The sequence below is a fragment of the Poecilia mexicana genome, unplaced genomic scaffold, assembly GCF_051168715.1.
Source record: "Poecilia mexicana isolate PSO_F unplaced genomic scaffold, ASM5116871v1 scaffold_1, whole genome shotgun sequence".
Taxonomy (NCBI): domain Eukaryota; kingdom Metazoa; phylum Chordata; class Actinopteri; order Cyprinodontiformes; family Poeciliidae; genus Poecilia; species Poecilia mexicana.
In genome coordinates this window covers 8,915,330-8,938,056 of record NW_028263370.1, presented here as the reverse complement: position 1 = coordinate 8,938,056, position 22,727 = coordinate 8,915,330, and the positions used below count along the sequence as shown (strand labels likewise).

Below are 22,727 nucleotides of genomic sequence, written 5' to 3'. Positions count from 1 at the left end.
GTTCGGTTTAGTGCTGGAAGCTCCCAGGCAGAGTGCCAACGTGCTGCAAGACAAACAGCTTCTTTTGCACTTCAATTTCTTTAGAATACATAAACAGAACCATTTTACTCAATCTGTCTGTTGCTCTAGTTGAGCTACATTTGACACATGTGCAGCGTGAGTTAAACATGCTAGTCATATTTATCACACGAACAGCGTTGCCATACGATTATATGTTATACGTCTTCAAAGACAGATGGGTTAATTATTAGATTCAAGCAATATAGTATACTGTCACCTTGAACTGAATGTTGTGTTTGTACACAATTTCTGCAAACCCTGGCTGATTTCTAAGAGCTGTCAATCAATAGCTGGAGATCATCAGCTCTGTGCTTGTGTCTCATTGAACCAAACATTAATGTCCCACGAATAATGCCAGTGGATTATCTGTACACACAAGGTTCATGTCGGCTAGAGAGTCGCTCTTGTCCACTGTGAGTCGGTGAAGTGCATAAACACAAGAGAACTCTGCAGATTACACTGATACCCTACGTGCAAAGGGTATCAAAAGGGGAGATCAATTGCCATCGATCGTCAACTTGAAATGTCCGGCTTGCTAAAAACTTTAAGTGGCACCGCTATACGAGGGGGTACCCAAAAGTTTCCAGAATGACGCTGCTGCATGCGCAGTTTTCGTAGTACATGATTCTGCCGCTACTTATTTGTTCAACCACGCCTTCTCAATCAGTGTGCCAAGCGGCGTTGATGTGGAAGGTTTCGTCTACCCGCAGTGAATTTTCTTGGAGGAGCTGTTTTGTCCAGCCGTCGTTTTTCTTCATGGAGAAGTTTTATGAGCAGCGCGCGGCTGTGAAGTTTTGCTTCCTGCTCGGGGGGGGGGGGGGAAGCGGTTGATCATCAATTGACATTTCACCATTTTTAAAGCGGGTGAACCACGAGTAAACTTGAGCTTGACACATAGCGTCATCCTTGTAAGCGGTCTTCAACATTTGAACGGTTTCCGATGCTTTTTTCCCCGAGCAGAAAGCAAAACTTCACAGCCGCGCGCTGCTCATAAAACTTCTCCATGAAGAAAAACCCGTTTAAAATATTTCAAGCTGCAGTATGTAACTTTTATCTAAAACATTTTTGTTGCATATTTGTTTAACCTGTTACTATGTGGTGACATTATGGCAAAAGACAGTTTATTTGTGAAAAAAACAAAATTGAGCTTCGCCGCCTTCTCCCAGTGCTAACTTGAAACAACCAATCAGAGCCAGGAGGAGGGTCTCATACTAATGCTTTAATGTTTAAAAGTCAGGTATGTAATCTAGACGCAGAAATGTGCAGTAGAAACATACATCCATTCCTAAATCTTATAGTAGTTTAGAGATTGCAAACATTAATTTTATGATTGCAGGAAATGTAGAGAATGAAACATTCAATGCTAATTTTTAATCCGGATGTCTTGTCCTGATTGGAATATGTAACTATTGAACTGGGTTCCATGTGTAATGGACTTGTCAGTGGGAATTACTATCACTGACTTCATTTACTGCTCCAGTTGTCCCAAGCGGGAGGGTTAAGTGTATGAATCCTGATGTGAGGAATCCTTTAGGAATCACTATCCTGGAACAGATCTGATAGCGGCAAACTGGAATAGAGAGGACTGAACGGGAACTTTATTCCTGCACTGATTTAACACAGATTGAGAATCTTGTATAAAACTGAAAGACAAACTGAACTTTTTTCATAAATTACACTAGCGGTGCCCCAGTCCTGTCTACGAGAGCTACCATTCTGCTTTTAGATGTATCCATTCTCCAACATACTTGAATTCATGTACTTAGGTCAAGCAGGTGAATTTCCTCCCCAGGAGTCATTCAGATTGGTAGAGGCCTTTTCGCAAGACACTTATCTGATTCAGGTGTGTTGCAGAAGGAATGTGTCTAAAACTTTAACTCTTTCAGTCTTGGCCACTGTGCTGCAGATCAGTTTCACACTGTTGGCAGTCTTTTTATAGCCTGGGCCATCTTTATTCTTTTACATATCCACAGAGTTCTTGTGTTGAACTTCCAGTGACCAGTATAAGTTGTGTGACCGATACCAACAACGCACCTGCTCCCCATTCACACCAGAAACCTTGTAACACTAACGGGTTGCATATTATGAGAGAAAATAGCTAATTGGTCACAATTTGGACATTTTAATTTAACTTAATAGTTTCATTTAGTTGCCAGTGGTTAAGACATTAATGGATATGTGCTTAATTATTTTGAAGGGATTATAAACTTACATTAATAAACAAGCTGTACACCGACTACTTTAAATTGCATAAAAGTGTCACATCTTAAGTGTTGGCCCAAAAAAAAGAATTAATGAAATATTTACAGAAATATAATGGGGTGTGCTCACTGAGGGAGATACTGTTTGATGCTATTTTAAATTTGGGGAAAAAAAATAAAATATTGAACAACCAGATATAGCCTTTCATAATAAAAAGCAACAAAAAATGTGGGGAAAAAAACAATTTCTGGTATTTCTGCTTCAATCTGTGCCACACAGTGAGCTAGACAACTTCTGTTTGACCTGTTTTATAATCCAAAACCAGCAGCAGGCTGTGTTGTTCTGCCTCCACACACGAGGCTCTTGTAGTTGTGAATGTGATGCATGTGGTGCCGGCTCGGTAAAAAAAATGAATGGAAGCTTCAGCTCAATGAGGACATCAATTTTCCAAGCCTAATGGCAGAAATGAACAGGTGCAGGCCACAAATCACAGGATATGAAGCATAATTCACTAGCCGCGTATATGTAAATGTGCATGCGCGTGACTTTGTATAAACATGAAGTAAAATTTTATTGCCGCCGTTTGACAAAGGTTGCCTTCACATTCAGAGACCTGAGCGAAAATATTTGAAACATATTGCCAAAAGTGCATGATTTATGCCCTCGGCAGACTTAGAAAGATATTAATGTTTCAGAGTGACTCAGCCACAGCACCACTTCGAATGTTATAGTGAACCTGTGAAGGAAGTCAAAGATTAAGGTGACACAGCAAGGAAGCCTTCAGGCTTTAAAGGTCAATCACCAAAGACAAAATAGCACTGGAAACATGAACAGAACTGCGAGTAAATATTGTCCTACTGAATATTGAGAAGGGCATTAATTTGTGAGGTGCCACTGGAAAAAAGGCCATATTGTTAATTTCACTTTTTAATAAAAACAAAAAGGATGTTTGGTTTTTAATCAATGCTGGCTGTGCACTTGCTGTCCAAGTCATCATCTTCCTTTTGCACAATAGTTTTCCCAACACACTATTCTATTTTTTCTATGAACATTGTGCTTTTTGATTATGGCAACACTTGCAGAATAAAGACATTAGCACAGTGCTTAAACCTATTTGTATCGAAATAAAATAGATCCCAAAACTTTTAACATATAAAAAATGTTTTCAGTTTAAGTCTGGGACATTGTCTGTGGTTAAGAAAACAGACAGCACCAACATAGCTTATTTAGGTATTAAAAATAAGTTCTTATGTCTTCACTGTTTTAGAGATTATAAACATTTTGCTTAAGTGGGTGGCACCAGGCTTAACAGGCCTTGCTTGTCACAGGTTGTATAAAAAATTGCCAACATAAACCAGACCAGAACCTTACTGGAGGCTTAGATAAACAGTCTTTCCACTCCAGAATCAGTTCCTAATATAGTGTAAGAGGAGTTCAAAATACCATGCTATAACAATCCGGGTATAGTTAGCTGGCAATAATTTACCAAAAAAAACAAAAAAAAAACACAGTTGGCAGAAGGAGCCAGCCACTTTCGAATAACACTAGAGAAGCTGACTGCAGCTTCAGGCCAACATATTTTACCTGTATAAGGAAAACCTGGACTCCTTCTCCCTTCTGGCCCACACATATGTTGAAGATTGACAGAAAAACACTGAACTTTTGGCAACACTAAAAGTGGACACTAGGGGAAGCTTGTCTTGCAGCATTTCTGCATCACTTCTGAGCAACATTTTTCCTGTATAATTATTTCATCCCAAAAGATGCTCAGGTTTTTTACACTAAGCAACACAGCTTTTTAAGGAAGTAGGTGGAGCAATCACTCAGCATGAAGTGTACACTGAGCATCTCAAGACGCTTATAGAAGACACTAAACACTAAAAGTAAGAGGGGGACAAAAGACGACATCTTTCAAAAGAAATAAAATCTTTACAATGACAGCAAACTAGAAAATAAATAGATAATCATAAGTAACAGTACAACTAGAAAACTGTCAAACTTTGCGTTTTTGCGTAGGTTGAGGAGCCAACACTAGTTCTTGTTGTACCTTCTTTGGTTTTGCACTGGTTCCTGAGGGAAGACGGCTTTTGGGTCAGTGTGGTGTTTACAAATTAAGTCAAATGGAAGCACAAGAGGTGCAACAAGAAATCTCAAAAGGAAACGACCTTTTCTACAGGTTGAACATATTCTACTCAGTTCAGTTTATTATGCTCAAACTGAAGCTTCAATTTGGTAAATAGGTTTTAAAAAGTAGACAAATCAAGAAACACAAAACTGTATTTTGGCTATAGAAAGCCTCTAAACATTTTTAATTGCCAATAGAAAGCTTTCTTCAGTTTCTGCTAGTCTTTTATTTGAAGTATGCTTATTGTCTATTCCAGTCACCTCTAAAAATGTTCACTCTAACTTGGGTCAACAGGGCTCTTTACGATGCGGTAGTTTCCTCCTCTGCTCCTGTAGCATCACTCTGTATTGCAGTATCTGTACTTTGTGTTTGTGCACGACTTGAAAACATCACACCTTCACCTTAAGCTTTTTTTTTTATTACTCATACAAGGTAATGGAAAATGCTGTAAACACCATTAGCAATCTTTTGACTTCACCTTTCATTAAATTAAATGGATCCATCACCCGAGCCAGTGAATCAGCCCCACAGCAGAACATAATCCGAACCATATCTTGAGATATCCAGTGATATTTTTCCTTAAGAGCACATTTTATTCATAATCAGTCTGTTTTTCTGTTAATGAACATTATCCCAGAGGAAGCTTGTTTTATTAGTTCAAGTTACCGAATAAACAAAACCTTTTTGGCCAGTCTTTTTGTGTTCCAACACTTGTGGGAACCTCTTTCGATCCCCAGCTGAAACTGGAAGTTTACACAGAGCGACTGCATAGAGACGCATCTGTTTGAAGTTAAGTCAGAACAAATTTCTCTTGTTTTGGGTCAGTAAGAATTTTGGGTTTAGCAGATGTCTACATTACATCAGAATTCTTGTTAATGCTTTCAAATTCAGAGGTTTGCATGCATTTCCTCAGCATTTGGCAGAATTTCCTTTGAACTGCATAAAACATTAATTTCAAGAATGTAAATAATTCCAACCAGTGTGGTATATAGCAATTAAGCCCATTATTATTCTGATATATATGAAAAAATTATTTTCATTCAAGCAAAGCGTTTCCAGGAAAACAGACAACTACCTGAAGACATTAAGACAATTTGAAAGACAGGGGCGTTCAGTCATATTAGATTATATTTGAGTCAAGATTCTGGTTGGGTTGCTCCAAAACATTATTACCATCTGTAGGTAAAATTAAGAGATTACTTTACACCCAAATGTGCCAAGAGTATGAAATATACGGGTTCACACATATAATTCAGGTGAAATGTCGATACTGTTCCCCACTCAATTTTCCAGAGAGCTCAATCCTTCTTAATCTAAAGTTTAAAAAGTAATGCAAAGCTGGAAAACTAATTTATGGCAATACAGCGATGAGGCTGTAAATTTCAACAAATTGAATGGGTTGGTGAATGGATGGAGGATTTCCCATACTCTTATTAGCCAAATCAAGCAAATTTTGTACTTTTGCAGACTGTGTAGGAACCCCGTGAGGATATTGGTTACCGTCGGTCAGTATTTTTGTTATACTAAAATTAAGAAATGGAACTGAAAAGAGAGAAACAGTAAAGCGATGTTTATAACCAGAGCAAAGTACTGGCTAACATTCTTACCTGGCAGGTCAGAGAAGAGCAGGATGCATTCATTAAAGCCGTTAGCCAATAGACGGTCCCTGAGCTGCTGCAGTATGGCAACGCCAATACAAAAGGGGAACGAGGAGCTTCCCAGCAGCAGCGTGTCCCACAGGTGGAAGATTTTGTGCAGAGGAAACACGTCTGCATGCCAGGTGGAAAAACAAATACAACAGGGGAAATGTGTCACAAATACCATATCAGTGTCTGGATTTTTTTTTTTTAATTTTTTATGAGATTTAGTTGTTCCTGCACTATATAAACAATTACAGAGGTGTAAGTGAAGAAGTATGGAATAAATTTGTCCCTGTGGATTAAAACTACAAGCTTACAAGGCAAAACTGAGCAATGCCCGGAAGCATATTTGGTGTAGGAGGCAGCTGGGAAAAGGTTTAGGTGGGCGATGTTACAAAAAAAAAAAAAAAAAATGACTGGAAGAACATCAGCAGGCTCAGGAGCTTTAGAACAAGAACTCTCATTATGAGCCAACTCTTTTCAGGCCAAATAAAACCACATCCTGATACCATGTCCCTCTGCAATTATTATTTCAATCATATGACTTTCTGTGCTCCTAAATGTAACATGTCTCTTCTCTTGACATGCATAAACATGAACCTGACTTGGTGCTTCTGTTTATGCTATTCAGATTTTTTATTTATTTTTTAGTTTTTCCGTCTATATGGAGGCAGAATCCCACAGTGGTGCAGTGGGCTGAGTGCTGAGAGAACGCTTCAGAGGGTCCCAACACATTAGCAGTCAACTGAATAGACTGGTGGGTGTGAGTGACAGGTAGTGTGTCTGTTTGTGAAAGGAAGCAGGGCCTCCAACCTTGTTTCATATTGGACTGAGGACATTAGCAGTCAGAAAAGCACACCTTGAATACTAGGCACTGACTGGCTCTGTGGGAGGATTTGGGACAAAAGGGAAACAAACTAAACTCTGCACCCTCACATGTAAGAGGATGTGACTGATTAATTTAAAATGGAGTTATACTACCAAGAACAGAGAACATATGGGCAATTGCACTGACCATTCCAAGGCCGATGGGTCAGTTCATGGAAATCACTATTTCCAGATTCTATGTATGCATCCAAACTCAACGTGAAAGTTGTTCAAATAGTTGTTCTACTTATGTTACTTTTACTGGTAAAAAAAAAAAAAAAAAATATATATATATATATATATATATATATATATATATATATATGTTGGTTTGATCAAGGTTATGCTTTAAAGTGTGTAAAGATAAGAGCATGAAATAAACAACATATGTGACCTTCTCAGTGTAACAGATGTAAACATGGAGCTATTCACTGGAATCAGTAGAAGTACATAAGAGGTAGTAGTTTACAAACATGAAACCGGATGATCGAATTGAATATATTTTACTGCTTTTATTTTGACAGCTCAGTCTGGGATGAGAGTTTCCGTTTAAGATCTTGATGTTTGGTAGAAAGGTGACAATCAAATGCAGCTCATTTGTCAGGCACACATATTTTCACATTAAGTTATTTAATTACAATCCAATGAAATAAGGACACATCTAAATGTGGATATAAAATATAATAGTGGTTCTCATATTTCTCTAGATGTTTTTCATCTAGAGAAAACATCTGAAGAATTGGCCCTGAAAAATGCAATTATCTGCTAGGAACAACAACAAAATGCAACTTACGTGTAAACATCGTGAGGAACCAGGGAATAGCATAAAGCTGTGATGGGAAAAGAAAAAAAAAACAACAGAAAGAGAGGGAAAGACTAGTTATATTTGGACGTTATTAGAATTTAGTAATCTGGACTTCACAAAATCACATAATACTGTACTTCACATTCACATCAATAACAACTTAAAGACTTGGAGGCAGATCACAAATGTGCTGAAAACACAATATTAGTTTGGTTCTTAGGCAGAACTGGGAAAGCAAACAAATGAGTGTCACTATGCCAGTTCTGACATCTTTCCTCTTATTCTCAGCCGAGCATAAAAAAAACCCCCACCTGCTCACACAGAGAGGCAGTATTCCACCTTAAACCAATGGGGCACACATTTAGCCTGTTGGATCAGTTAGAGAAAAACCAGAGCTCGTCTCAGAAAGGTAATTGACCTGTGATTGTGCAGGAGCTGGTAGCTATTCAATAATAAGGACCTCTGGGTGTCTGAAATAGTGATGAACCAGAGCATTACTGCACTCCCAGTATCATCCTGAGTCACAGACACTCTGGTTCAGCCAGATTGAATTAGAGAAGGTGCAAATTGTATACTCTGGAGAGGAGATGGGACTAAATTGAAACTGCCTGAATTAAACCACAGACTATATGTAATCTGATTGCTAACCATGCTGAAAAAAAGAGCACTGGAAACTTACCAAAGGTCCATAATGAGTTTCTGTGTCACTGAACAAATAGATGCTGCAGCATCTATTCACTAAGGAAGAATGAGTTAGGAATCTGAAAAGTGCAACTACAGAGTTTGTTGTTTATTCAGTTTTAGCTAAACTTTTTTTTCATGCAAGGCAGACATATTGGGTGTCTGCTTTGTTGTTGCCACAAAAATGTAGACTTACAACTTGAAAATCCAAATTCAGGGCACTTCGCAATTAAAATTTTCGCCATAAAATATCATATTTTGAGTAAAAATAAAACATGATAAAACTGTCTTCTTCAATATTGTGAGTTTTTATGACAAAACTCCAAAACTTGTAGTTCTGCTACTGCTTCAAAATGTCTCTACGTAGTACCCATTGGAAAGCAGTGTTTTGCATTTATTCTTTGGCTTTGTAGGGGCTGATGGAGTATTTGCTCAGTGAAAGTTAAGTGGATTTAATGTCTTTTGTCTAATTACATAGTCTGACGTGCATGACAGCTGTATCCACACAGATTATTTAGCATTATCCAGACCTAAAACTAAAACAGAAACACAGCCAAAGTTGGCAGGACTTCAAAGGCTTAAAATCCATCAGAAAAACAGCAACTGTTTTGTGAGGCTGATTAACTGTTTCTCCGACCAAGGCACAGGCTATCAAGGTATATCAAAGTTTTAAAAAGTTACATTTTCTAAACTGCTAAAATTCCCCGCCATAGCGTTCCTGTGGGTTAAATATATTTTTCATGAGTAACCAGAAAAAGTGGCGCAGGAGATTTTCTCTGGCTGTATGGGGAGCCTGCTGAATGAAGGGTCCTTCTTTCCCTTATTTATAAAGAAAGAAAATAAACTGGTTGCAAGTATTTAGAACAGCTAAAAGCAGAGTCTTTTTCTAACTAAAATAAGACCAGCTGTCATTCTAATTAATGCCTATGGGGTTAAGTCAGCATTACTTTTCAGATCATCTTTTTGGATTTTCGTAATCTGGCAAAAATAATTACACATAATTGTGGGGATCTTAGTATATTAGACAGGAAGTGGTAAGGATAGAGTTGCTAAAGAGTGACTGGACCACTTTCACAACTGCTTGCACTTCTAGCTTTGCTTAAATTTATGTAACAATAAAAATGATGCTTACACATTGTAGATTACATTTCAAATCTAATTAATAATATCCATCCATCCAATATCTTACACGCTTATCCATGGTGGAGTCGCGAGTTGTGCTGGTGCCCATTTCCAGCGGTCAACGGCTGAGAGGTGGGGTGGACCCTGGACAGGTCGCCAGTCCATCACAACAACAATATTACATTACTTAAAAAGCTGTGGGATTTTTTTTCTGTTTTAAATAAAACAGTCATTTTGTTTAAATATGGTGAAAAATGAGGTAGTTTTACTTAATGTTTTCTTACAATCCGAAGGCTATGCAGGACATTTGACAAGAAACTAAATTTAATTGCAGTAAATCCAATTACCAAAAGTAATTCTGTGTTTTAAATGCATCACTCAAGAGCTGCAGCGTCAAAAACTCAGACGGAAGCTGCAGGCTCTGATACTGCACTAGCCAAGATGACACACATTCATCAGCACACAACTAAATTCACGGACAGGTGGCACAGACTTTAACCTTGTCACTGAGCAAAGCTGTAAGGAGGAAGGCAAAGGGCAGCAGGAATTGGCCCATAGTGAAAGAAATAAGCTAAGTCCGGCAGAAGGCAGTCATTAAGTGTGCCTGGAAGACATGAGCCGCTGTATAAATTACTAGCTGTGGACTGTGGGGAGAACTTGACCGTGACCACAAATTCAGGAAGGAAGGATGTGGAACAAAAAGTGTCAGTGGCAATGAAGAGATATACCCGGCTATCCAAGGAGGTTCCTTTGCCCTCGGCAAGGAGCAAGAAAATAAGAATAATTTTCTTCTGAATTCCTATTGAAGTAAAACTTGCGGTGTAAGATGAATATAATCTGAGCATGTCCTGCACCGGAGCCTGTTGTCATCAGTCTGACAGGACACTTTCATCCTGTGCAACTTACATCTGGAATGAAGCCAATCTCATTTAGATGGTTGCTTAGCTCTGGGTCATGAAAGGCAATCATCTGGGAGAAAACAGTCAAGTACTCTGGAACAAAAGCAAAAGAGCAAAAAGGTCAGGAAAAACATCTATTGTATAACATTTACTCGAAAACACACAATGAATGTGGCTTTGATAGCTATGAATCAGTTAATCCCTTTGCAAATTAATGTCCCATTGTTAATCGCCAAGAAAAATAAATGGATGTTTTATGGCTGCTAGTAAAATATTTTTGATAAGTTGTGAAAATAATCATAAAAATGTTAGCCAGGCGTCGCCTTCCTACGCAATTTCACTCAATTCTCATCTCCCTTTAGTGCACCTTCTGGGATTTCTCTCATTGAGCTCGATTTCTCTGGCTGAATTTCAACCATGCCAATCAGCGAACAGAAGGATCAGTTGTGAAAAATGAGGTCAATTTTCAGCAGTTTTTGATTTGTAGTCTGCCTGTAGTTGGCAATAGCAGCAGTGGCAGTGAACAAAGCCATTCAGTCCAAGTTGGTCACGCTTCCAAATGTTGAAATAACAGCTGCCTCATATGGGCTGGCACGTCTCTCTTAGCAGAAGGGGATGGTTGTTTAAAAGTACAGGCAATTTCCAATCAGTTTCCTAGTGCTGAACTGGCGTACTGCTTACATTACGCCCAAATGTTATCGATTGGGCAAAATGTTAAACTTCGAGAAAGCAATCCTTTCTCAATGGCCAAGGGTTCAGGGTTTCTGTGTGAAGCAAAAAGAAGAGCAAAGACCTGGTTTTTACCAGGCTATAAAAAATGTGAAAATCCTACAAATGCTTGAACTTATTTGCATTTATTTTGTCACATAAACTATATAAATGTATTTATGTATTTAGTATAGTATTTTACCACTATATGCTACATGCAGTATTTTATTATATAGTGCTAGGTTATTGCAAGATTTAGGAAAAATATTGAATCTTGCAGTAAGTAGTCAGTGCATCTACTGAATACTGTAAAAAGTACAAAAATTATGAAGGGTCAATATGACCAGCCAGATATAATCATATAACATCCACAAATGATTATTATACATTTCTAATTTAATTGCATCTTATTTGCTTACAACTTCACATAAATACTCTGGTATTTTTCTGCTAAATATGTAATGCGTTATAATATTGCACAGGGTTTCTGCAAAAAAAAAAACAACATACATTAAAATGTATGGCTTAATGCATATATTAAAATCTACCTTATGATTTTAATGTATGGTCTAGGTTACTCACAAAAACACAACTTCAGTAGGTAAATTTGTGTTTCAGTAGAGCTTCAATAAAGCTTCAATAAGCCATGTACCAGGATTCCCTGCCACATCCATGTAGCTCATATTAACCAATAGAGTAGGAACTTTCTGATATTCATCTTCTTGTAGCTATAAGACCCGCAGTTCTTGGAACAGAATTTTTTTTTGCTGGTTTCCTGTGATAAATCTGGTCCTTCAGTAATGTTTGTTGACCTAAATGGGCCTTGCAAATTTGTTACAGCATAATAATATTACACAATTCATTAGTCAAATAATTAAAATATTGGAAGATGTAACTAACCATGCAAAGTTGGTGGTATCAAGATGTTTTAAGACACTACAGAAATCCAGATAATATGTGACTATAATGGTTCTGATTCCTATGTAAGCCAAAAATAACCCCTCTGCTAATAGACATTGTTAGAGTCACCAAACCACAGCCTAATAGAAGACTATGATAGATAAAATAAATTCTTTAACTATTTGGGTATAAATGTATTTTAAACGTCAGAGTAACGTGCACGTATTGATGGAAAATCTATACGTACACGTTTATCTATGTTTTTTTTTGTTTTGTTTTGTTTTTTAGGTTCAACCAAACAAACAGGGATTTACAGTGATTAAGCAGTTGCACCAAACCATGTCCAAGTTTCAACCATCTGACCTAACCTTTTACTTTCAGAACAAAAGTAAGTTGAATCACGGAAATATTGGGTACAAAAAAATGTAAAAAAAAATGGCAAAGGGACAAAAATGACCAATGTACTATTTTAGTTAGAAATGGCAAAATTAGCACTTAAAAAATAATGTGATAGTGATTTTCTTTTTTGCGGGGGAGTATAAACATTCCATTTGGACATCTGATCCTCAAACGCTGAATTAAAGTAGTTTTCCCCCACAAACAAACATTAGACACCTCTACGTAGCGCCTATTCAAAGAATGATACAATAACAGTCTCATTCCTGACTGAGATTCAGAGGTGTGCAAAGCAGCTCTTTATCAGCCACACAGGAATTGATTATCATATTTCTCTGCAGGCATTTGCAGTTTCATTTGTTTCCATATTTCTAAATGATGTGGCTCAGCTGCAGACTCCATTAAGACAGACTGAAATTAGTTTTCACAGTTTAGAAGCAACACTGAGCCCAGATTTAATCAACATTAGGGTGACAGGCTGACACCCTGTCAGCCTATGATAATTTGTTTCTAAACTTAAAGCCTCTGACTGCGTTTAATCATTAAAGCTCAACCTGCAGTGGAAGATGATAAAACAGGCTTAAAAGCACTGAGAAAGGAAGACTATACTGAAAGGATGCCGCCACAAATGTACACTGCAACATGATTGACTTTTTTTTTTTTTTTTTAAACAAGAAATTTTACTTGGACACAAAACAAAGGTTTCTTCTTGAATATCTTACCTTGGATGACATGGGAGTTGTCCTTCAGGAAAAAATTGTACAGGTACTTTGGGATGAAGGCAGACATGCAGGCATATGCTAATGCTATAGAGAGAACATGTATACAAATTTAATGTAGAAATAAACATTTAGCATTTACATTAACATGCATCAGTCAGAAATAATTTTGGGCTTTCATTTGAATTATCTGTTGTTTTTTTTTAGGTTCAACCAAACAAACTGGGATTTACAGCGATTAAAGCAGTTGCACCAAACTATCTCCAAGTTTCAACCATCTGACCTAATGTTCACCCTGTCATACACTAGAAACTGCTGAAACATCAGCGTTGTAATTCACAGTGAAGCTGGTTCAGCATCAACATGAAGGTGCCAACAAGTATAAAAGCTTCTGCTTCAAAGCAGACACCTTTGGGACCAAATGATATGTCCAGCTGCCCACATGGACAGGCTAAGTGATCCTTGAAAAAAATGGTTTTATTGAGATCGAGATTTAGTCTTTGTTGTCACAATGACGAGAAGTCTGTTTGGAGGAGTAAAAGTGAGGTAACATAACTGAACTACACTTTTGCTAATGAAGATTAGTCAAATTTATAGTGAGTCAGAGTTACAACTGGATCTAGTTGGGGGCTAAACAAGGCATCTGATTTCTCTGGAACTTGGAGAAGGAATTTTAAACAAATGTTGAATTTTAAGCAAAATATTGTTCATGGTGTATAAATTTGGGCTGTTTGTATATTTTTGGAGGTCTGTGTAGGTTATTGAAAACCCTCAATTATCCTTGAAATGATTAAAGGTGTAAGTTATATGTTCAGTCAACCTTGGAAAAAAAAAAGAGGTCTTAAATAAAAGATTAAAAGACCCAATTAAAATGAAATTTATGATGAGTGCGTCTAAGGTGAAAAGCTCAGACTGAGATCCTCACCTTCGTTATTGAAGTTTAAATATAAGAACGGAGCACAAAGTGAATCCAAACCTGAAATGGAAAGTGCATCAAATAAATTAAAGGTCAAACTAAAGCAGCTGTGGTCAAAAAAAATGTAGTTTCTAAAACGAGGCATAATCGCCATCTAGTGTTCATTTATGGGTGTTACCAGGATAAAATAAATAAATAAATAAATAAAAACATTTTAAAAAAGGGGGAGTAACTGACCCTGCCAGTAGACCAGGTCAGGATGGGAGACCACCCAGGCTTTTAACACACGCCTGAACTTGATGTGACCCTGAGGAGATGACAGCAGCTCGTCATACTGGTGGCACCGTGGGATATCCACCTCGATCTGAACAACAAAGAAAAAGAAAACATAAAATTAAACAACTGGAGCATGAAATAACATACCTTTTTTAAAAAAAAAAAAAAAAAGTAAATCGACTCAGTTGTTAGCTTTTACTCTTCAGCCTACCTGTCTGTCAGTTGGTATGGGAGTATCCTTGTCAGTGCTGTCATACTTAGCTTGAATGTCACCCTATGCAAAAAATACAAAGAACAGATGAACCAATGCACCTTTTCTCATTTAAATTTAGCTTAATTGTTGCTTTAGGTTTTGTACCTCAATGCCTAGCAAAGCAGCCCAAGCCAGTCCTCTAACCAGAGGAGGAATATCCACTCTGGCCTCTTTCCACATCAAGTTCTTTTTGTATGGATAGCCCTGAAGACAAAACATGTAAAGTACCACAGAGTAAATATACAAAGCAATTTTCAACGACGATTTCAGGAATAAACTATCCAAATCAAACTGGTCCTCTGCAAAAATGTAATTGTCCCCTAAATCTACAAACTAGCCTTGACACCACCTTCCAGCCAATGCATCCTTTTAAAAATCCTTTATAAATTAAAATCTGAAAGTGTGGTGTGCATTTATACGCAGACCCTTTGAATCAATATTCTTTAGAAGTGGCTTTCGTTATAATTAAAACTGCCCGTCTTTTAGGGTACGTCTCTGCTAGCTTTGGACATCTTAATGATGCAGTTGTTGCTCATTCTCCCTGCAAACTGGTTCGAGTTCTGTCAGACGGAACGAAAAGCAGCTACAAACATCAACTTCGAAGTATCGACACAGATGCTGGGCGGAATTAAGGTCTCGAATTTGACACCGGAATATGCTTTGATGCAACTCTGGCCGTATATTTAGGGTTGTTGGAAGGTGAACATCTAACAGGTTAACGTGTAGCCTCTAACAGGTTTCCTTCCAGATTTCCTCAGTGTTTAGCTCCATCAAACTTCCAAACAACTCTGACCAGTTTTCACATCTATGATAAAGAAATGCATCCTCTCGGCATGGTGCTGCTACCTCCATGTTTCAAGGTGGGGGTGCATTTACTGCTACAGATTTTTTTTTTAACAAAAAATACTTTACAAACCCTGTGGTTGTCCTTCCCCTTCACAATTATGCTCTATTCTGTGTTTCTCTTTCGCATAAAATACCAATGAAATATGCTACAGTTTGAAGTTGAGAACGTTATGCTTGTGTATTCTACCCCGGGTGTGGATTCTGAGTGTGTAAGGCTGATGTACACAAGGACATATGCTGCCCTGACCTTGAGCAACCTGTCAAATAGGATGATGCGGATGAGCTGGTACTCTGTGTCTCTCTCGCGGATGATGAGTGGCAGCGTGACAGTGGCCGACAGCTCATTGCTGCTGTTAGACTGCGGCAAACTCGACTGTCTGGAGGAGGAAGGTGGATAGGGACATGACATTACTGGTGCCAATAGGAATGACAAGATAATGTTAAAAAATAGTGGCATGGGAGATGGGAAAGGTCTTAGAATGGAGGAGGCTTACTCGTCTTCCAGCAGAGGGTAATAGGCTTCTCCAGCAACATCCTTCAGTCTCTAGACCAAAAAAAAAAAAAAAAAAAAGATATTCTTTTTCATGTCCTGATTTCAACTCTGTGATAAGAGTCAACGAAACAAAACGTCCAACTCGACATACGTGTGCTTGCCTCTCACTTATGCTTAAAATAAAGGGCCCACTGATCTTCAGTTTGGCACAGTTTAATAATCTGTACATATGGACACTAAAAAGAAAATATGCCTTTTGTACAATTCAAAATTTGTAAAATAATTATATATTATAATCTAATGCAACTGTACCTGAATTGCTCATTTTAAATATTGAGTATCTGTGAATGTTTTCTTTTTTTAAATTTTGGCCCTTGAAGGGTCAGTTTGAGGGGATTTTTGTTCAGGGTTACATAATTAGCAACAAAAAGTTTTAGTTATGTAAAAAAAAAAAAATGGATGCACATGTTTGAATTTGTTGTGGATTTATCACTAATTTTAACAGAAAAAAGTCTCGAATATATCCATGAAGCCGCAGCTATCAACAAGCGTCTGAATCTTTGTATGGTTTAGTTTATTTATTGATGGTTGGTTTCCTGTTGCGAAGCTACCACTAAATTATAGTCAACAAATTTTGAATAGTGTTGAGGCGAGCACTATTTCACTAGTTTTAAGGTTGTCTGCTTTATCCATTCCAACCAAGTTTTTGTTCTGCTGCAACACTCAACCCTTTCCAGGTTTCAAACGTCTGTTTATTTAACATAAAGTTGACTTAATTTGTAAGTAGTCCTACAGCCCATAGCATACTACCGCCACCACCTTAGCTTTACGCTTCCTAACATCCTTCCTGTCACTGTGGCCAAACATTTCAATCTTTGTCTCATCTTGATCACCAAACTTTTGTCCGGAAGGCAGCTTGTTCTTTTGGTTGGCACCCTCTGTTCATTCCAATGCAAATGTGTGTTCAGTGTGGATAATGAGACTGGTGTTGCAGCTGCTTTCATTTTATGATGGCTCCAATCCAAACTAATTTATTTTCATCAGAGGGAGACAGTTGTTATTTGGACACGACTGGATTCAGGACTACACGTCCCAGACACTGATCAAAACTGGATTTGGGATGCACAGATAAGACTCCTTTTCGCACCTCTTGCTTTGACACTGTTAAGTAAATTATAGGGAATGTTCCTACATTATATAATTTCCAAGGAAAATCATGCAATTTGAATGAATTCCACCATTTCTAATCAAAATTCCAGCAAAAATAATACCTGCATCCTGTTGATGTCTACAAAAAATGTGTTCTTTCTCTGGGTCTTGCTAAGAGGTATTTATCAAAATATTAGAGGGGGTTTATGTTCACTCATTTTATAAAAGACACATTTGGGTCTGTAGCAGTAGATATGTATATAGTTAAGCCGCCAAGTATATTTTTTATACACTTTTAGGATTCTAGAAATTACACTAAGCACTCTTAGTTCTTATTTGTGAAATTTATCGAAGTTGACCGTTACAAGCATTTCACCCTGAAAAAAAGAAAAACTGACAATTGATGGCACACTTTTTTGTATTAATTTTTTTTTTTTCGTTCGTTTTCTTTGTGTCTTTCACTGCCAACATTTTTTCCAGTGATACGATTGTCAAAACTTGCATCTTAATGTAGTAAGGTACACAAACCGCCTTACATTTCTGAGTTGGCACAGAGACAGCGTCACTGTGGTGTCATCAAGCAGGAAGCTTCGATCTCTCCCTTGGCCAAATGATTCCCCATCCTCCAAGACAAACCTAAAAGAAAATATAAGAGCATTCTAAATAGGCCATGACATGATTAAAAATGTGCATATATTCAGACATCCCCCATGTGATTGAGTGCATGTCTGTGTGCATGTGATGTACTTGGGCAATGTGCAGATTGGCGGCTTAGACTGGATGATTTCCTTGTTGGTAAGCTCCTTCTCCAGGTCTCCACCCGCGAGGCACCATAGATGGTACACCTCATCTATGCCGCGCTCTGACAAGTAATCCTCATCATCATCTAGGTTTACACACAAACAAAACCTCAAGTACTTGCAAGCAGAAACGGCAAGACAAAACAATGTTTAGTGTTCTGGCCTACTGTTTCGGGTGTAGAAAAAGAGATATTTAACCAAACTAAAGATCAGGTAATATTTGAAGGAGACCTTTGCAAAGATCACTGATGTCATCTGGGAGGTGTAGGTGTGCACAGCGCAGAGAAGATGAAAACAAACTGACAGGCTTCTGGAAGGGTGGATAGTGGCAGGAAATGGCATCAAAAACAGGGTCTCCAAGCAGCTCAGCAGGGGTTGGCCTTCAGGTTACAAAAAGCAGAAAAAGGTTAAAAGGTAAATGGCCTGCATTTGTATCATGCTTTACCAAGTCTAACGATTGCGAAGCTCTTTACACTACATTCACCCATTCATACACACATCCACATATGGAGTAAAGGGACAAAAATGGAGATGTACCAATAGAATCAGCCAGAAATCAAAATCGGTCAATCTTCTCTTGATAGGAGATCAGAAGGTCACATACTGTAAAATCAGTTCTTTTTAAACCCCTGTTTATATTGGATGCAGTACAATTGTTTTTGGACCATAAGTGCAAAAACCAGCTGCTTTTTGATACACTTATCAAATGAGCTTATTAAAAAAGAAATAGTAAAAGGTTCAGATATGCCTGAATAAATAAAATTGAGATAATCTTGAATTTACTTGGATTTCTTTGCGATTCCAAAGTACCTGATTGTAATTTTCACTATTTTTTAATAAACAAGATCAACAGCTAAGCCTCAGTTTTGTGTCTTGACTGACATCATGTGGTGAGAGGCAGGAAGTCGAGTTTTGCATATCTGTATTTATATCCTTCAGAGTTCTTCGATACATTGAGGAAAGTGTGGCTAACGTTAATCAGCAAACAATAACATAATATACAGAACACATCTTCAACAGTGGTGTGAATAAATGTGGGGGGAATCTGTAGCAAACACTAGATTTACCTTTTGGATGGCAGAAAGGTCAAACACTTCCTTAACAATTCAACAACATTCTCAGGCATCTCCTGTGAACACGTCATAAATGTGATGATCAGCTACTTTCCCCATTCAAGTCATCACAAAAGATCCCATTTTCAATACATCAAAACAGTCAATATGCATAAATGCTTTTGGTATGCAAGTACTTTTAAATAGGATTGATCAATTCTACAGAATAAGGATGACTACATCTAAAAACTTATGTGTTATATATTTTTGTCATTTATTTCATTACATGTGCTAAAAAAAATGGTTCCTAAAATCTGGTATGAAACAAGGATACATTTTGCAGACATGGCCTTTAACACATATACAAGTATTAAAAACTGAAACTTTCATGAATAAAACTAGAACTAAAACTTTTTATCATTTTGTAAAATAACAAACATATGGATTAAAGTCCAGCCTTCACATAATTTCTATGTCTATAGGGGTACGTACACATGCTTTCTACTTATCTCAAAAGTAACAAACTACTGTTAACAGTAACCAGCAGTATTAAACAGTTGTCTAATTGTGTAGGTGCAGAGACAGAGTGTTTCTCAAGCGTACCTTAATGATTTCTAAGCATCCATGTTCCTCAGCTAGGACAGTGACAATATCATCCATGCAACCTGGCAAAAACAGACAACGTCTCCTTATAAGCCCAGTTGAGTTTCAGAGCACATTGCTCTACACTCAGGTTAATTAAATCCTGTTTACTCACCCAAGGTTAAAATGAACTTCAGTTTGTCACTTAATTCAATGTTCTGCAAGAGTCTCCTTCCCTACGATTGATTAACATCATTATATTAGAAACTAATCATTATTCGAACAGCTGGAATTTAGGAAAAGTCCAGTTGAAAAAAATAACTATAAATATTTCAGGGGATTTAGAAGGGATGCTTACTGCACATAGTTCAAAGAGTAAGATTCCAAGTGACCAGACATCCGACTTAGGTCCTGAAGGCAATGGAGTTTCACTATGTGACGGATCACTGGGGTGGAAGCAGCCCAGGGCAATCACCTCTGGAGCAAGGTATGATGGGTTGCTGGAGTCGATATGACACAGCACATAAGCTCACACTTATCATCATCCTGTATGTTACGCTTCTTGAAGTTTGGTTGGAATAAAAACAAAGAGATAGAACTGCAGCTCTGACCTCTGACTCATAGCTACCTGGGAAAATTAAAGAGGAAACGGACTTACCCAATGGGAAAATCAACATCCGCCCCATGATCAGTCATGTGGTAAAGGCCGAACTTTGCCAGTTTGACGTTGCCCTTAAGAAACAAAATCCATCACAAAATGAGAGTTTGTAGATATTTCCATTACTGTTTATTTAAAATTTTCCAGTCTGGCTCTTAAAGAAGCAGAATTACTATTTAATTGATATAAAAACCCAACGGATTTCAAAGTTTTGAAAATCTATCTTTGATTTGGTCATTTGAAAATAAGGTAATATAAACACATTTTAAATCTTAATATGTTAGTTTTTTTTCTTTTTTATGAATAACAAATGCAATAATTCAGTTTAGTTTTAAATATTTTAAAATCATTGCGTTCTTATTCGTGACTATTTGGCAACAGGATGCCAAAGTGTCATATTAAAGCATAAATGTATTTGTCTTTTAACAGAAGTACATGGTTACAAACATTACCTTGCAATCCAAAAGTACATTGTTTGGGCTGAGGGCTCTGTGCACCAAGCCATGTTTGTTCATGAAGTCCAGTCCTTCAAGAACCTCGTAGGCAACCTGGAGTACCTTTTCTGGACTAACACAAATTCAATAAAAAGCAAGAGTTGGAACATTTGTGTGTCAAGGTTTTCCAGACATATTTTTAGCAATACTACAATATAAACAGCTGACAAGGTTAATGCATGCTAGAATATCTACATTGTATCTACCTTGCAAAATTGATAGGCATATATACTCATTAAACTTTTTCGCATTTTGACATGTTACTACCACAAATCTTGATTGGGCTTTTATGCGATAGACCAACACAAATCAGCACAAATTGTGAAGGAGAAGGAAAATGCCCAAATACAATTCTGCGCAACCAACTACCTAAAGAAGTCACATGATTAATACATACATTCTACCGGTATGTAATTTAATCTCAATAAATACACTGCGAGTCAGAGCAAAGACAGCATTAACCAGAAATGCAGCCAAGAGATCCACAGTAACTCTACAGAGTCAGTGCACCACTAACAGTGGCCCCTATGGAGGAGAGAAAAACTGTAAACAGGCTGCAACAGACTTCTTACTGGTGTAGATGGTCAACCAACTTCAACCATAGAAGAAACCCTAAACATACATCCAGGATTACAGCATAATGATTTGGTTTAAAGCACACTCATGTTTTATAATGATCTAGTCAAAATCCCAAATGAGAAGTTAGATCATAACTTACCTCGCTGTTTGCTCTTGCCTGAAATCACCCACGTTCCTTGAATAGTGCTCTGCAACAACAATCAGCCGTTCTATGCAGAAAGACAAAAAGAAATTGGTGATAGACATTCATCTATTTTTTTTCTTTGTTTTTTTTTTGTTGCTTATCTTGCAGCACTAAAATTAGTTGATCATTTAGTAAGTATTAAAAAAATGTCTTTTAATACACAGTGTTTCAGAGTTTTTCTTAGCATATTAGGATATTTCGGGAGCTCAAGCCTTTTCAAGAAACTAAAAATAAACAAGTCTTCTTAAGAAACCTACTGGGATTTCTCACAAAGCTTTGCAGTGAATTTTTGTAACATGCTTGCAGAAAACATTGCAGTGCATTAAAGCCCGTTACCAGCTGAACAAAATATATCATACAACTAACAGGGTTAACAGCCATACCATGTTTCCCTCTGGAGATGTCCACATACTGACACAGTCTGGGATGAGTGATGGTCTTAAGGATCTGGAAACGCCCCAGGATTTTAATGGAGTTGGGCGTCAGAGGGAGGCCATTGCTACCACAAACATCATGAGGGAGAGCTGAGGCAAAGAAGGTGAAAGCCCCCAGATGAGCGTCTCTGATGGGCTTCATTGACCCAGTGATAAAAGAAAAAGTCCTAGGAATAAGATACAATTTGCAGAACATATTAAAACTGGAAGTGAAATTGACACAACTTCTCATTCGTGCGATGAATAGGAGCGTTACCAAAACAGGCTGGCCGGGAGAGACAAATACAATCACTGATCTTGGCATTAAATTGCATGCCTACGGCTGAGAATGAGCATGTCTACGAAACGCGTAATAATGAGGATAAGCATCAGATATAAGGAGTCCTACTGAAACAGATGCATTTTCCTTTCAAGAAAAAAAACCTCAATAATGTGCATTACCTTACAACAATGTCTTCTCACACCAAACAAAGAGACTCTATGTTCATGACGACAGATTAAACTCGAATATAATGGAAAATGTATTATTTTCCTGATTCTGCGGTGTGACGGGAACAGCTGAGTGAGCGTGATCAATGACGCAATTTTTGTGCGACAAAGCGGTAAAACTATTTTTCTATATAAAAACAAACAAAATGCCACTTAATTCATATAATAAACATTTACGTAAATTTAACTGTGTAATAAAACCACAGATATGAATTTTATTCCTTTGTTTGTTTGTTTTATGCTTATTTCCTGAAGTCAATGAAGTGCATGCGCTGTCTGTTGTCTCCTCCCTTTTTGTAGGAAATCACTGATGTCTAAAGCATATGAACGCGTAATCTGGGGTTGAGTCCATCTCGATGGTTTAATAATCTAACTACAGGAACAAGACTGCCCCCTGC

The 22,727-nt window shown here is 37.6% G+C and overlaps 1 protein-coding gene across 1 annotated transcript in view; it reads right to left on the bottom strand.

The window, feature by feature from the left end:
* tbck (TBC1 domain containing kinase) overlaps positions 1–22,573 on the bottom strand; it is a 32,873-nt gene extending 10,300 nt beyond the window's left edge. The window contains exons 1-22 of the mRNA XM_014988131.2: positions 22,282–22,573; positions 21,790–22,007; positions 21,362–21,431; positions 20,602–20,716; positions 20,150–20,223; positions 19,850–19,991; positions 19,667–19,727; positions 19,513–19,574; positions 18,925–18,986; positions 18,089–18,237; positions 17,805–17,943; positions 17,594–17,693; positions 15,910–15,959; positions 15,663–15,792; positions 14,675–14,773; positions 14,528–14,590; positions 14,278–14,404; positions 14,050–14,100; positions 13,128–13,211; positions 10,409–10,494; positions 7,688–7,724; positions 5,995–6,156 (exon numbers count right to left, since the gene is read on the bottom strand). Coding sequence (XP_014843617.2) covers positions 5,995–6,156; positions 7,688–7,724; positions 10,409–10,494; positions 13,128–13,211; positions 14,050–14,100; positions 14,278–14,404; positions 14,528–14,590; positions 14,675–14,773; positions 15,663–15,792; positions 15,910–15,959; positions 17,594–17,693; positions 17,805–17,943; positions 18,089–18,237; positions 18,925–18,986; positions 19,513–19,574; positions 19,667–19,727; positions 19,850–19,991; positions 20,150–20,223; positions 20,602–20,716; positions 21,362–21,431; positions 21,790–21,982 — 2,056 coding nt within the window. The 5' untranslated portion in view covers positions 21,983–22,007; positions 22,282–22,573. The remainder of the gene's footprint in view (positions 1–5,994; positions 6,157–7,687; positions 7,725–10,408; positions 10,495–13,127; positions 13,212–14,049; positions 14,101–14,277; positions 14,405–14,527; positions 14,591–14,674; positions 14,774–15,662; positions 15,793–15,909; positions 15,960–17,593; positions 17,694–17,804; positions 17,944–18,088; positions 18,238–18,924; positions 18,987–19,512; positions 19,575–19,666; positions 19,728–19,849; positions 19,992–20,149; positions 20,224–20,601; positions 20,717–21,361; positions 21,432–21,789; positions 22,008–22,281) is intronic.
* Between the last annotated feature and the right edge of the window lie 154 nt (positions 22,574–22,727).